Source organism: Morus notabilis, unplaced genomic scaffold (assembly GCF_000414095.1).
Source record: "Morus notabilis unplaced genomic scaffold, ASM41409v2 Scaffold99, whole genome shotgun sequence".
NCBI classification, from domain to species: domain Eukaryota; kingdom Viridiplantae; phylum Streptophyta; class Magnoliopsida; order Rosales; family Moraceae; genus Morus; species Morus notabilis.
Window position 1 is genome coordinate 236,756 of NW_010362482.1, and position 15,206 is coordinate 251,961.

Sequence of the window (15,206 nt, forward strand, 5' to 3'; positions counted from 1 at the left end):
CTTTTGAAGTTTCTTGTCTTACGTAAGGGGAAACGACATTCCCTTTTTTGTTTTTCCCCTCTAAAGTTTGCTGTCATTTAAATTGGTTTAAATATGTAAATATAGGCGTCGTTCATTTTATTGATTCAAATTTTTAATTTTAAGTTTTTACAGTATTAAAAGCTCTCAGAAAATGTTACATTTAACTTTTTCTACTACAGTTAAAAGCTCTCAGAAAATGTCGCATATCAACTCGAGTTGAAAACTCAAATCTACGAAGTGAACGAGGCCGTAAAGTTTTATGTCGTTTTTTTTGGCATGTGACATGTCGTTTATAGATCAAAGCTGTTGGATTTTTCTGGAAACGACATACTCATACCTTTTATGTTATGAAACCGAGTTGTCGTTTACGTTTTTGGCTTTTGGGTTAAAAATTTTATTCTCATTTATATCATAAAAACCATAGGTCATTTATGTTTTTAAAGTTGTGAATTTTATATAAATGTACAATATATTTTGGGTTTATTCCGAAAGATACACAATTTATTTTGGAACTCAACAAATTTATACTATGAGATTTAAAGCGTACAAAAAATTTTTACTATGCTCAAACTTGACCCTGTCGTGTATTTTGAAATTTTCTTTGTTTTTTTTGATAAGTTGTTTTTTTTTTTTTTTTTTTTTTTTTTTTTTTTTTTTTTTTTTATTCACAAAATCATGGTACAGATTTATTTTTTTTATTTTTTTTATTTCCCTTGTCAAGCTCATGATTATTTTGGAAGCCATTTAGAAGTTCAGGAATGAAATTTGTTTCAATCTCTGCCGTTTCTTTCGACGTGTAGTTTGCACCTTGATAGTTATTTATTTATTAAAAAAAATTGATTACGGAATATTTCTTTTTATTTGGAGACGTTTGGTTCATAGATTATAATTATGTGATTAGAATTATTTTTAATTTATGTGTATTTTTTTTGAGAGAAAATACTATAGCGAACTACGAACCATGATTCGAATCAGGGAATGAATCTAGGTACCAAACATCGTCTCTTATGCTGTTTTAGATTTAATTTAACCCAATGGGAGGCTATTCCAAGATTTGTATCTCGGCTGATTTGGCTTAATTAAATTTCAAGTCCTTTCCTAAGAATATATATTTTTCTTTTTTTTCTTAATAAGAAATCGAATTCAACATGTTTTATCCCATAAAAAAAAAAAGAATTCACATGTTTTATTTTGTCTTGGAAGTTGAAACTCGGCATATAATATAACCTAGAGAAGAAAGGACGACATATGTTTCGTGTGGATGACCTGTCCCAATATGTTTCCCACCTAAATAATAATAATTAATTAATAATAAATAAAAAAACCCCACTAAAAAAAATAAACAGATGAAAATGTCTGAAGACTCTTAAGATTCGTTTGGTATGATAATTTAAATTAAGATGATTTTAATTATGATTTTAAAATTAAAATTATGATTCATGATTGTAGATTCAAATTATGATTTTGCAATTATAATTTAAAATTATAGATTTGAATCATCTTGAATTAAGCGAAGGTGATTTTAGAATTATGATTTGAGCTAGTTTAAAACGTCACATCAGATTCTGAATCATCCAAACCAAACACTGATTCTCAATCATGATTCAGAATCACTGTAAACAAATACTGATTCAGAACTATGATTTAGAATCATGATTCTGGATCCATCTAGTAAACGCACCCTTAGTGAACGTTTGATTCATAGATTTAAAACTATAATTCAGAATCATTTTTAATTTATGTATACACTATAACAAGAATACGAACTATAATTCGAATCATAACACAAATTCACGTACCAAACATCAAAACTTAAAATGAGAGTATTCTAAAAAAAAAAAAAAAACTTTAAATGAGAGCAAAAAGCTGAAAACTAAAACTTAAAAAAAACCAGAAGAGAGAAAAAAGAGTGAAACATTACGTACTCCGGTGGGCAGCGACTCAGCAGCGTCGGAAATATCGCCGGAAGTTGTTTGTCTTCGTCGATTCGAACCCAATTCCGATTTGTTAGACTGTTTGGATAATTCAATTTCCGGTATCTCATTCCATTCTCTCCTCAAAATCTAACATTTCCCTCTTTCAATTTCCGTTTTCTAGGGTTTATTTTCCCAATTTCGGGGTTTCAACTGATTTAATTGTGATCTCAAAGGTCGTATTTTCGTGCAGTTTCAGCTCCGAATTCGAAGTGGAGGGAGAAAGCGAATCGGTTATGAGCCGTTGACATGTCTGAGAATCATGATTCCGAGTTGCTCGAGGGAGGTTCTGGTTCAGCGGAGTTGAGCTTTTCGGAGCCGGTTTTGGTTCCAATCCAGTCGAGTGAATCTTCAGATGGATTTACCCATGTTGAAGCTTCAACGAATGCGATTCACAGCGATGATAATCAGGTAATGGGAAGTTTGGGAAATCTTTTGTGTTGTATTAGGTATTGTGCAGTTTGGTTGATTAGAAAACGTGTGAATTTCAGGAATTCGTAGAGGGCTCTTCGCGAGGAGATGACGAAGATGAAGCAAAAATTGCGGAGGATGCGGGAAAGGAAGACTTGTTCGTCGATTGCCCGGACGAGCTGGTTGGAAATGCCGATGGTAAAGAAGCGGTGGTTTCTACGGAAATGGAAGAGAATTCGGAGGAAAAGCTTAGTTTGGAAGAGACATATGGAGGTCAAGATGGCTTCGCCGCTACCGGCGACGAAGTGGAACGCCTTCGAGCTAAGCTTGATAAGGCTCTCCGTGAGAAAGAACGCGTCTCGCATGATCACGAGGTGGATTGGATTGGTTTATTTTTGTTAAAGGGAATGGTTTTGATGCAAATTTTATTTTTTATTTTTTATTTTTTTTGGTATTGATTATTGGTGTTTTGTAGGAAGAAAGAGAGGGTTTTGCTAGAGAACTTGCTAAACTTAGGCACCAGCTCAAAGCCCTCGCCAATGGAGAGTCATTGCTGCTTGGTGGAAGTGGCGGTGAAGAGGAGAATGGCACTGGTGTCTCACTAAATGAATTGATGAATGAATCGTCTCGGATTGTTCAAAGTGCTTATGAAGAAAGGTTGGCTACTGAGGCCAAGATAAGAGAGCTTCATGATGTTATTCTTGCAAAGGATCAGGAGATAGAGGTACTCAATGCTAAGGTTAAAGAATTCCCGGGATCGGATGTTGAGATGGTAACGGATAGATTGTTAGCTTATTTTACTGGGGTAGTTGGTCAACAAGAACAGTTAGATGATTCTATTGGCGGGAAATTAGTTTTTATTGAGAGAGGCGCTTATATGTTGGGTGAGAGGTATAATATGATCTTTTATGAGGTTGATCAACTGAGGCAGTGTTTTTCTGAGGCCAGGTTGGATGCTGGGTTGCAGGATTTGGGGACATTTTTCACTGTTGCCCGCAGTGAGTTGGTTGAACTCAAAAGAAGGGAATTAGAATTTGCTGAAAAGTTGAGCCATCTAGAAGAGGAAAATAGGAAATTGGTTAAACAACTTGACGAGCAGAGGGCGGTGGTTGAAAGAGTGAATGTAGAAATTGGTAAAACTAAAGCAGAACTTGAGCAGGAAAAGGTTAGGAGCAGTAATACCAAAGAAAAGCTTACCATGGCTGTGACAAAAGGTAAAGCATTGGTGCAACAAAGGGAGTCGTTGAAGCAGTCTTTGGCTGAAAAAACGAGTGAGCTTGAGAAATTCTTGGTTGAATTGCAGGAGAAGTCGAGCGCTCTGGAGGCTGCTGAATCACATAAAGAGGAGTTGTTTAGAAGTGAAAATTTGGTTGTCTCATTGCAGGAAACACTTTTCCAGAGGAATGCAGCTATTGAGAAAATCGAAGAAATGTTTTCTGAGAGTGGTATGCCCGATGAACTTCAATCAATGGAAATCATCCAGAGGTGTAGATGGCTTATTGATGAGAATGATAAACTGAAGGGTATTTCCATAGAATTCGACAAAGTAAGAGATGCTTTGTCTTTGATTCATGTACCGGAAACCGTTTCATCTTTTGTATTAGAATCTCAAGTGCATTGGATTAGAGACTCGTTACACCAGGCCAAATCCGAGTTAGATGCAATGCAAGATGAGATTGCTACTACAAGGGAGGCTGCACAAAAAGAGATAGACCGCTTGACTGCTTCACTTTCAGCTGAATTGCAGACGAAGGATCATCTTCAAACAGAGTTGGATGATCTGACATGCAAGTACAGAGAGATTGTTGAAAAAGAGCATCGAGTTTCCTTAGAGAAGGATCACATAGTCAAAATGCTACTTGAAGCCTCAGGAATTGCAATGGACGATGAAGTAGTATCTCAGTTGTCCTCTGATGATGTCACACTCGTAGAAAGATGTTGCGCGGAGATGAAAGAACATAGTAGTGTTTCTTCCACTTCTTCTTATGTTGATGCCGAACTGTTTGAAAAAGTTCAGAGCTACTTGTATGTGAGGAGTCAGGAGTTGGTGCTGTGTGAGCTTGTACTACAAGAAGAGATGTTGATGAGATCACAAGTCATTAATCTTTCCAACGAGATGAGGATGGTATCACAAGAACTAGCGGCAGTGAAAGAGGAAGAGGAGTCTCTACAGAAAGATCTCGAACGATCCGAGGAGAAATCAGCCTTGCTGAGGGAGAAGTTATCTATGGCTGTGAAGAAAGGAAAGGGGCTGGTTCAGGATCGGGAAAACTTGAAACTTCAATTGGATGAAAAGAAGTCTGAAATTGAGAAACTCAAACTTCAGCTTAAGCAGCAAGAATCAGAACTTGCTGATCACAGGGAGCGGATCAGTAGTTTGTCTGTTGATATAGAGCGCATTCCAAAGTTAGAGATGGATCTTGCTGTTATAAAAGAAGAAAGGGACCATCTAGCCGCAATAAAAGAAGAAAGGGATCAACTTGAGAAGTTTTTGTTGGAGAGCAACAACATGCTACAAAGGGTAATTGGATCTATTGATAAAATTGATCTTCCCGTTGATTCAGTTTTTGAAGAGCCTGTAGAGAAGGTGAGCTTGCTTGCAGAATACATCAATGAATGCCGGGATGGCAAAACACTTGTAGAAGAAGAAATGGTGAGAGTAAAAGAGGAAGCCAATACCCTTTATCGCAAGCTCGTAGAAGCTGAGGCAAGTATTAAGTCATTGGAAGATGCATTATCAGTTGCAGAGAATGAGTTTTCTCGACTTGCCGAGGAGAAGGGGGAAATAGAAGTTGCTAAGGACAATGTCGAAAAAGAGTTGGAGAAAGTAAGAGAGGAAGTTTCTTTGCATAGTAGCAAGTATGTTGAGGTCTCTGAGTCTAAGAGGTCAACGGAAGAGGCGTTATCACTTGCAGAAAACAATATGCTAGCAATCATTAGTGAGAAAGAAAGTGCTTTAGTTAGTAGAGATGCTGCAGAGTCGGAGCTAGAGCAAGTGAAAGAGGAGGTTGCTATCCAGACCAGCAAATTAACAGAGGCCTACAAGACCATACAGTCGCTTGAAGATGCATTATCTGAGGCTCGGAACAATGTGAATGTACTGAATGAGCAAAATAGTGATGTTGAAGTCCAAAGAACCAATTTGGAAAATGAGCTGAAGAAACTACAAGAAGAAGCTGGGTCCCAGGTTAGCAAGCTAGCAGATGCGACCGCGACCATAAAGTCGCTGGAAGATGCATTACTGAAGGCAGAGAATAGCGTCTCTGTGCTTGAAGGTGAGAAGAAAAATGCGGAGGAGGAGATATTAACGTTGAGTTTAAAGTTAAAGGCGTCTATGGAAGAGTTGGCTGGAACTAATGGCAGCTTAGAGAGCAGGTCCACTGAGCTCTCTGGTTACCTTTGTGATCTTCAAGTGCTTATGAATGATAGCACACTGCTGTCCTTATTGAAAGGGTTTGAGAAGAAATTCGACAGCCTTAAAAATATGGATGACATTATTGGACACATAAAGGACCGTTTTCTTGGCTTGGGTTTAGAAGACATTGAGGTATTCCCCTCCCCCCTTCTAGTGCATGCTGTTTTGTGGATCTGCTTATGCCGGATATTATACACACACACACACACATACATACATATATATTGCTTATGCCCGCCTTTGCATTTTTTTTTTTTTTTTCCTTCTTTATATATATAAATGCAATTTACGTATATATATTGCATATTCATGTATTGCATTTACATTTTTCCCTCTCTCGCTCCCCTTTTTTCAGTCCTTGCTAAGTGCTATATTTTTATCCCAGTTAACTTTTTCCCCCTCTAATTAGCTCCTTTCTTAAGTATTTCAGGAAGATTTTCGTCCTACAAAATCCATCACAGACAGTCTGGACGATACTTTTAACTTTGAAAAGGAAAACGGTGAGGTCAGCGTTGCAGATGGTGACCATGTTTCATCTTTTGGGAAGACTGTCGAAGGTTTCCGGTTGAGAAACAAAATTCTTGCTGAAAGGTTTGAACGTTTCTCTTTATTTATAGATGAGTTTATTGCAGCTCTCTTGAGGAAACTACAGGCAACAAAAGAAGAAGTGGTGGTTGTGTTTGAGCACATTGAGACTTTGAAACAGAAAGTAAATAGTTTGGAGGTGTATAAACAGGAACAAGGGAATACTATTACCTTGTTAGAAAATGATGTGATGACTTTATTAGATGCCTGTACTAATGCTACCAGAGAACTGCAATTTGAAGTAAAGAACAATTTGTTGGAGCTCAGTTCTGTTCCTCAGCTGGAAAAACTGAGAACTACTTTATCCTCAGGAGAAATTAATGGAGTCCCCTCACAAGATGCTGAGCCAGTCATTGAAGGTAGCAAATGTGGTAAAGTAGCAGAGATGTTGTTGCTTGCTAGCAGAAAAGTTAAAGCCCTGTGCGAGCAGTTTGAGAGCACCACTGACGTGGCAGCCTCTACAATTGTAGATTTGCAGAATAGTTTAAAAGAAGCTGGAACACGTTATGAGAAAGCCCTTGAAGAAAGTGATCTGAAACAAAATATGGTTTCCAAGTTGGAGGGAGAAGTAAAAGCATTACAAAACTCATGCGGTGAGCTGAGGCTTTCAATAGAGGATTATCAAGCGAAGGAGGTTAAGTTAAAGGAAAGAGAAGCAGAAGTAGAAGCATTAAAAAATTCATGCAGCGAGCTGAGGCTTTTGATGGAAGAATATCAAGCCGAGGAGATTAAGTTAAAGGAAAGAGAGGCAGAAGTAGAAGCATTACAAAACTTAAGTAGCGAACTGAGGCTGTCAATAGAGGATTATCAAGCTAAGGAGGTTAGGTTAAAGGAAAGAGAGGCAGAAGTACAAGCATTACAAAACTCGTGCAGCGAGCTGAGGCTTTTAATAGAAGAATTGCAAGCCAAGGAGGTTAAGTCAAAGGAAAGAGAGGCAGAAGTAGAAGAATTACAAAACACGTGCAGCGAGCTGAGGCTTATAGTAGAGGAATATCAAGCCAAAGAGGTTAAATTAAAGGAAAGAGAAGCAGAAGTAGAAGCATTAAAAAGCTCATGCAGTGAGATGAGGCTTATGATAGAGGACTATCAAGCCAAGGAGGTTAAGTTAAAGGAAAGAGAGGCAGAAGTTTCATCATTGTACAATTCGTTATTGATGAAAGAACAAGGTCTTTTTTCTTTTCTCTTGTGAGTATAACTAGTTTGGCTTTTTTTTCTTTCACTAGAGTTCTAATGAGTTGTTTTCCCCTTTTTGTTGTTCCAGAGTCTGAAGATTGCCTCCTGTCAGCATCCCAAGTCAAAAACCTCTTTGACAAGATCAGAGAGATTGAGATTCCCATGGCAGAGTCCGAAGTAGGAGACGTGGAGCCCCATAATTCCACTCACGTAAAAAAGCTCTTTTACATAATTGATAATGTCACTGACCTGCAACATCAGATAAATTCACTATATGGCGAGAAAGAAAAGTTACAGTCAACCCTTGGGATGCAGACACGTGAAATTCAGCTGCTGAAGGAGGAAATTGAACAACATTTCAGAGATAAACAAGCAACCGAAAAGATGAAGAATGAACTCCCAGAACTCGTACATGGTTTGGAGAAGATTATAGCTATGTTAGGAGGTGATAGTTTTGTTGGAGACCAAAATTCTGCTGGTGTTAAGGGACCTCTTTCAGTATTAGAAAGGCAGGTTATGTCTTTGTTAATGGAATACGAAAGTTCAAAATCAAAAGCACAGGATCTTAGTAGCAAGTTGGTGGGGAGCCAGAAGATTGTGGATGAATTATCGACCAAGGTTAAATTGCTCGAAGATTCCATTCAAGGCAGGAGTGCTCAGCCTGAGATTCTCCATGAAAGGAGCCTTTTTGAAGCACCTTCATTGCCTACTGGTCCAGAAATATCAGAAATTGAAGATGCGGTAATATTCCTATGTTTTTTGATTATTAGTTCTATATTTTCTGCATTGTTTAACATGAGGTTGTCGAAAGTAAAAGATCTCCAAAGCAAAAGGTACTTGTAGATCTCAAGTTTTAGCTTGTGTGTTGCAGTGTCAGATTTCTCTCTCTCTCTCTCTCTCTCTCTCTCTCCCCCCTAGATTTTGGTTTTGGTGATTAACATGACTTTATTTGATGACGCCTTTTGTTTGTAAGCGTAAAGCCACTCTCTCTTATTTACATCAATACGCTTGTGTGTATAAGCTTATGATTGGGTCATAACGATTTAGCGGTACTTTGTTAAGGAGATAGAAGCTGCATATCTAAACAGAAACATGTTGCTTTTAATGTTTATCCAGGAACCAGTTGGAAAGAGTACAATATCTCCTGTCCCTTCAGCAGCCCACGTGCGTACTATGCGAAAGGGTTCAACTGACCATCTATCTCTCGATATTGATTTAGAGTCCAATCGTTTAATCAACAGAGAAGAAACTGACGAGGACAAAGGTTTGCGTCATAATATGTTTCCCAGCATCCCAAGTAGTTTCTTAAGCTTGAAAAATATTTTTACAACTTTCCTTCCTCTTCCTTTTACAGGTCATGTGTTCAAGTCTCTTAACACCTCGGGTCTCGTTCCAAAACAAGGGAAGTCGATTGCAGATCGAATTGATGGAATTTGGTAAACTGCTAAATCTAATGCTTACGCGTTTACATTTGTTTCCCTTTTATGATCTACAAAATCATCTCTGAATCAAATCATAGAAGAATAACTGTATAGGGTGGCTAACATCTAGCGCCATTGAGTTCTGATAAAAACCTTGTGCGTGTGATTAGTGTCAATGATTTGCACCGACTTTCGATTTGTATGCAGGGTATCCGGTGGTCGGGTTTTAATGAGTCGTCCCAGGGCGAGGCTAGGCGTTATCGCCTATAGTCTTCTTTTGCATATATGGCTATTGGCAACCATTTTGTAAAAAAGTTTCTTATCGTCTACTCGTTGGGATTCCTGGATCGTGTTACTACATTCTATCCCGCGTCAATTGTATCATAGATGATGGATACATCATATAGCTGTCAATTTTCTTTTCCATTCTTTTTATGTAACTCTTTTATTTTTGATTAACATGATCATAAAGCGCTATTGACCCTCTGCAATCACATTTTAAGGTTTCAGAGGATCAAAGCCTGTGCGCCTGTGGAGAATGCTCTGCAGATTATACTATCTTAGCATTGAGCGATACTTTCTCATGTGATAAGTGGCCGTGAAATCTTTGTATTGAATAGTTTATAATGTTTTAGATACGTTTTATATGTGATTTTATTTTATTTTTATTTATATATATATATATTTTTTTTGGGAATGTAGGAATCCACACCTAAACTACCGAAGGATTTTTATTTTATTTTATTTTTTCCCCTGAAATTGAATTTGAGCTGTGCTGCTTTTATATTTTCTTATAGGGTTATTATACGGTTCATGCGGTTTCTCGTTTGTTACAGAGAATTTGATCAATCTAAAATGTGTTTTAAAGAAAATAACCTACTTTCTGAAATCAAAGATAAATTCAACATTGTTTCCTTAGTTGGAGATGCCGTTTTCGGTTACAGCAATTTTTGGAAGGACCACACTTATATCGTTTTCAAGTACAAACGACAGTAAATTCTAAAATGTAAACGGCATCTCGTATTGGAGCGACAGCAAAACTTGAGAACACAAACGGCATGTTGTTTTTATTAATAAACGCTGAAATATGTGTAATTAAAACTGCTTGTCCATTTACTTAACCACAAAACCGTGAAAAGACTTTCCGTTTTTCCATAAACGACTGCAAATTTTAGTATTTTTAAAACAAATGTCGTTTCATACACTTGAACGACACACAAAAGCTTTGAAACTAACGCAGCGACATTAATCAATCAATTAGTGGACGTTTGGTTGATGGATTCAAAATCATGATTTAGAATCATTCTCGATTTACGTGTATTTTTGTGAGAGAAATTATTATAACGAATCACGAACTATGATTCGAATCATGGCATGAATCTAGCAACCAAACAACACTCTAGTGCTAGCGAGACTAATTTAAGTTTTAATTTTTGTGTATCAAGTGATGTGATATGTGAGTTGTCATTTCTTTATTAGTAGATGTAATTGTTAAAAAAAATCGGCAGCGAGTGCGCAGCGAAATTTTAAAAAATTTAATCAACGTCAAAGCCAACCAAGAACATGTTCATGATGCTATATAGCATAAATACTAAAGATCTAAATCATATCTTTTGAGATTTTAGGAAATTGCACGTCTGACTGATCAAGGAGTTCCAAACAGCGACCGGAAGAGCCTCAACCAACTGGTCTTCTTTGCTATTCTCGTTTTCACGATCAGAGTGCAGGTGGGCAAACGTCGTTCAATCTCCCTTTGGTATTCTTGAACTCCTTCCAACCACAAGAGAGCCAAAAGAAAAATTGTTCTTGAAAATTAAACAATTTTTCCTCTCAGGAATCTTTTGTCAATAGCCTCCAAAAAGTCTCTCAAGTGATCTAATGAATAATGTGACTTACTGGGCTATTTATAGTGTTTAGGAAGTCATACTTCCGTAACAATTAGGTTTCCCAAAGTTTTTATTGCATCTAGAGTCGGTTTCACCACGTCAGCACGCGCTACGCGTTACAACCGGTCGACCGGTGACAGAGACGTTATAACTCACCGGTCGACCTGTTCTTCACAAACCGGTCGACCTGTCCGGTCGACTTGTTTGCACTGACAATAGTTGTTTTCCTAGTTCTTCAACACAGGAAACTTGCATAGAGCCTCAGTTTTGATTCAAGCAACCCAATAGAAAAAATGCCTAATCAAAACAATCATATAATAGTCTTCCCATATTAAACAACTCTTAAAACAATAATTCAACCAATTTATCTAGAATTAATTTAACAATTAATTCACCCGATAAATCACTTATGAATTAATTAACCAATCTCCTATTAACTTTGAACATCTTTTACGGAAATAACACAAGTTACCAATATGTAAGAAATACACCGTATCATTACAGAAAATTATGTGAGCTAGCAAAGGGACCCGATGGACATATATAAATCAAGCTCCTATAATCACAACGCTACTTGTAAACCAACAAGTCCGTCTCATGATTATAAAACTCTAACGCTACTCCACTAAAAGCCTAGAGCTGCACTCTTGATTTATATAGTGTATTTACAAAGCTCTAAGTAGCTCTCGTTCATGACTCAATATATTAGTGTATCATCCCCATAGGATATCCATAATCGACTTGAGGTCAAGATCCGTTTTACCTTCCCGATTACATTTATCTTATATTCCATTATCACACCATTAGAAAACCCCTATTCATACCATTACAAACAGTAAACCATTAGATAACACAGAGTAGTCTAATGGTCGAACGCTCATATTTTCCAATCCACTGATAATGCATAAGAGGATATCATTGACTCTTTATAGGAGCTATGGATTCCACTATCTATGAATAACGAATATACGCATACACGAGTCATACCCCTAATGTACCGGTAAGCGTACCTTTACATAAGGTCAGGATGTCTCCCTTTAGTACATCGAAGGATACAAGTCAAGCATACGGGTTCATTATCCATCTCAGGATTAAGATGACAACATATAATTCGTCAAAAGTGAATTGTTTTATTCAAACAGAATTATTAATTAAAACAATTCAACTTTGGTATGATCCAATATAGATTTCACCATTAGAAACTATATCACTGTCTCTACCTATGTAGTCCCACCTCCGACGACTAAGACAAGCCGTCTCCGTTAGGAAGTAGACAACATAACAATCTTAACATGAATAAAGCGCCCAACTTTAGATTCCTGTGTTCTGCATGTTCTTCACATTACATGCATGACCTAAAGATTTAGAATGACAGTCTCAGACTTTTAGTTTGCTTATCATACATTCAACTAATATGAACATAAATAGGACAATACATAGATATATGATATAAATAAATCTTTATTAATAGTCAAAACGTCTCAAAGAACATCGTTTCATTTATTCCTAAGGGCATAAACGCTAACAGTAATCTCTTGTCGTTAATTGACCTAACAATATTTTAATCACCCACTAATAAAAAAGTGATAACTCACATACCATATCAGTCGGTATAAAAGTTAAAATTTGAATTGGTATTTCAAGTATTATTCTTAAAAATTAATTGAATATGTCCTTTAGTACTAAAAGCCTGCAGCTCTTAAACGACAGAGACATTTTGAATTCAGTACATTAGACAGCACCATTTCTGTGAAACGACATGTCATTTCTGATAAAAACGACATCAAACTAAACTGGAAACGTCAAAAAAAACGAATTGTCGTTTTCTATCATAAACGACTGCGTTTTCGGGGAAAACGAACGTCCAAGCTTCCAAACGACATGTCGTTTAGTTCATAGAAACATTCAAACCCGAAGAACTTGTACAGATAAAATTTCTATGATAGAGTCCTCTTGTTCGTCTTCGTCGGTTATTTCTCCGTCCGACTGTCCGAGCACTTCAGCTCCGGTGCTTTGAATGCTTCCGGGCATGTCGACCACCTAAATTTTCTTTTTCTGGGGACTCCTTAACAACAGGACAAAAACCTGCATAATAATTCTTCAAAAAGAAAACGGAAAGATAAAGGTTGGGTTTTTTTTTTTTCTGGGTTGGTTTCCATTTGTTTCAATCACGTAAACTGCTTTTTCTTCCTTAATCCTTCTGAAACTTTTCTTTTAATGGTTCAGTTGAAGAAATCACTGTGAATTTGAAGCTGTTTTCAATTATGGTGTCGCTTACTGTAAGCCATTGGTGGTACAGAACCATGGATGCTTCCTCAAACTCCTTGCATTGGAGAAATTCCAACTTTATCAGTTAGTGCTCTATTTATTTGTTTATTTCTCGTATGTTTTGATTTTTTGAGATTGACCCATTAAGATGTCCCATAAGAGAAGGTTTGATTATCCGTATTTCGAGCTAAAACTTACCGCTTAAACTGATTTCAAGTATCAGTTTTATTTTTTTATTTTTTTATTTTTTTATTTTTTTTTAAAAAAGATAGGAAAATTGGATGGTAATTGGTAATATGTGTTTTGCATACAACGCAAAGGAGGGACCATTAAGCTTGAAGTTGCTGCTATAGATTGTGGAAATTCTTTTTGTTTTTTTTTTGTTTCCTCTTTGTAATTTGGTTAAAAATGTAAAAATAGGATTATTTTTAGCTCAAAATGCAATATTTCACGCCTTTTTTTTTTTTTTTGATATGTTCTTTACATTTGGTGGAGTGCTTCGTGATCTGGTTGAAACTTGAAACGTGTGATCAGGTGGGAAGCTTAAAGTCATCTATGATATGCAAAAGGCTTTACATCCCAGATTATGCAATGTGAGATTCTAACTAAAACTTTGATAAACCTTTTGAGAATATTCAGTTGAAATTTCTTTCTTTTTTCTTTACCTTTTACTCATGCTGTATTGTTTTCAGGGGCTTAACGTTTACCCTATGGCTTCTGCTAGACGGAACTCAGCTAAGAAACTGAAAAAGGCTGCAGAAACAAGTCAAAGTGTTGAAGACATTTCTCCTAAAGATGAAGATGGTCAAGAAGACAACAAGCTCAACCCTTCTGATAAATCAGTAGGGAAGAAATTGAATAGCATTCCTTCTAGGAGTATGGTGCTGCAGGCATGTGCCATTACTTCAGCGTTAATAGCTGCTTTAGGTGTGGTACTTCGACAGGTAGATTTACATTAATGCTTCACTATCTTGGTATACTACTTGGTCCGTGTTTGCATAATGTTCCCGTATCTTTTGGGTAGGTATCTCATTTTGCTTCCGCAGAGGGATTGCCAATACTCGACTGTTCTTCGAGAGTATCGTGTATGTATTTGCGCTTTACTTATTACAAGTTTGTGATTCAAAAGTTTACTTCTATTCTCTTAGAAGGAACATCCAACGTATTGGACAACGAGGACATCTATAATATGTTAGTGTGGAGAAGCTAATCAAATGTGGTAGTGATGATCATTTAACATGTATAATTATTCAAGATAATTATGACTGAATAAGAGGTGATTTATACATGAAATAGATATTAATAGCCTGAAATAACCTTTTTCATGCTGATGTACATCACATTCAAAGTCTGTATTTTTTCTTTCTCTGTTAGGTCCCCTTTGCGTTGTAGCTGGAATAATCTTTTTCATTTAAAGAGCATCACCTTTTTTTTTTTTCTTCTCCCCTTGTGTACAGTTGATTTTGAGATGTGGCATCTTGAGGTGATTACAGGACTAGTTGTAGTGATATCGTCATGCCGATATTTATTACTAAAGATGTGGCCAGACTTTGCCGAGTCTTGTGAAGCTGCCAATCAGCAGGTAGCTCCATGTCCTGTTCTTTCAGAGCTCTTTAGGTACTCATAAGAGCTTGATAAATGTAGTTTGTGGTCAATGGTCATATCTGCAACGGCTAGATAGTGACATATTTCAGTGATTAGTTTAGAAAATTCCATGGGATTATAAGCTTTTCTTAACAACCAAACAAAAGAAACTCTATTTCACATCATGCATAATAGCTGGATTTTATTCCAAGTCTGCTGCTCCTGGTCATCCCTGTGTATGTGCTGACAATATTGCGTTTTTGAATATAGGTCCTTAGTTCACTACAGCCGTTGGATTACTTGGTTGTTGCATTTTTACCTGGGATTAGCGAGGCAAGCAAATAAAACTTTCATAACAGATCTATTTTCTTCTTTTTGGCAGAGTTAAATAGATAAGGAATTATTATTGGGCAGGAACTTCTTTTTCGTGGTGCATTGTTGCCACTTTTTGGATTTGATTGGAAGAGCG

General features: G+C 36.8%; 2 protein-coding genes across 2 annotated transcripts in view; both read left to right on the plus strand.

Annotated features, from left to right (window-relative positions):
* Nucleotides 1-1,927: 1,927 nt before the first annotated feature.
* Nucleotides 1,928-9,595, plus strand: LOC21410231 (myosin-3). Its single transcript, XM_010102009.2, has 9 exons — nucleotides 1,928-2,056; nucleotides 2,188-2,405; nucleotides 2,486-2,779; nucleotides 2,881-5,952; nucleotides 6,251-7,571; nucleotides 7,667-8,319; nucleotides 8,695-8,842; nucleotides 8,933-9,014; nucleotides 9,207-9,595. Exons 2-9 carry the CDS (start codon nucleotides 2,244-2,246, stop codon nucleotides 9,307-9,309), a joined length of 5,835 nt encoding a protein of 1,944 aa, XP_010100311.1. The 5' UTR covers nucleotides 1,928-2,056; nucleotides 2,188-2,243; the 3' UTR covers nucleotides 9,310-9,595.
* Nucleotides 9,596-12,842: 3,247 nt separating this feature from the next.
* The window catches only part of LOC21410232, a 3,414-nt gene continuing 1,050 nt past the window's right edge, over nucleotides 12,843-15,206 (plus strand). Inside the window, exons 1-8 of the mRNA XM_024168235.1 lie at nucleotides 12,843-13,010; nucleotides 13,112-13,237; nucleotides 13,688-13,746; nucleotides 13,846-14,097; nucleotides 14,178-14,238; nucleotides 14,611-14,735; nucleotides 15,008-15,070; nucleotides 15,152-15,206. The exon at nucleotides 15,152-15,206 is cut by the window's right edge and continues 82 nt beyond it. Coding sequence (XP_024024003.1) covers nucleotides 13,150-13,237; nucleotides 13,688-13,746; nucleotides 13,846-14,097; nucleotides 14,178-14,238; nucleotides 14,611-14,735; nucleotides 15,008-15,070; nucleotides 15,152-15,206 — 703 coding nt within the window. The 5' untranslated portion in view covers nucleotides 12,843-13,010; nucleotides 13,112-13,149. The remainder of the gene's footprint in view (nucleotides 13,011-13,111; nucleotides 13,238-13,687; nucleotides 13,747-13,845; nucleotides 14,098-14,177; nucleotides 14,239-14,610; nucleotides 14,736-15,007; nucleotides 15,071-15,151) is intronic.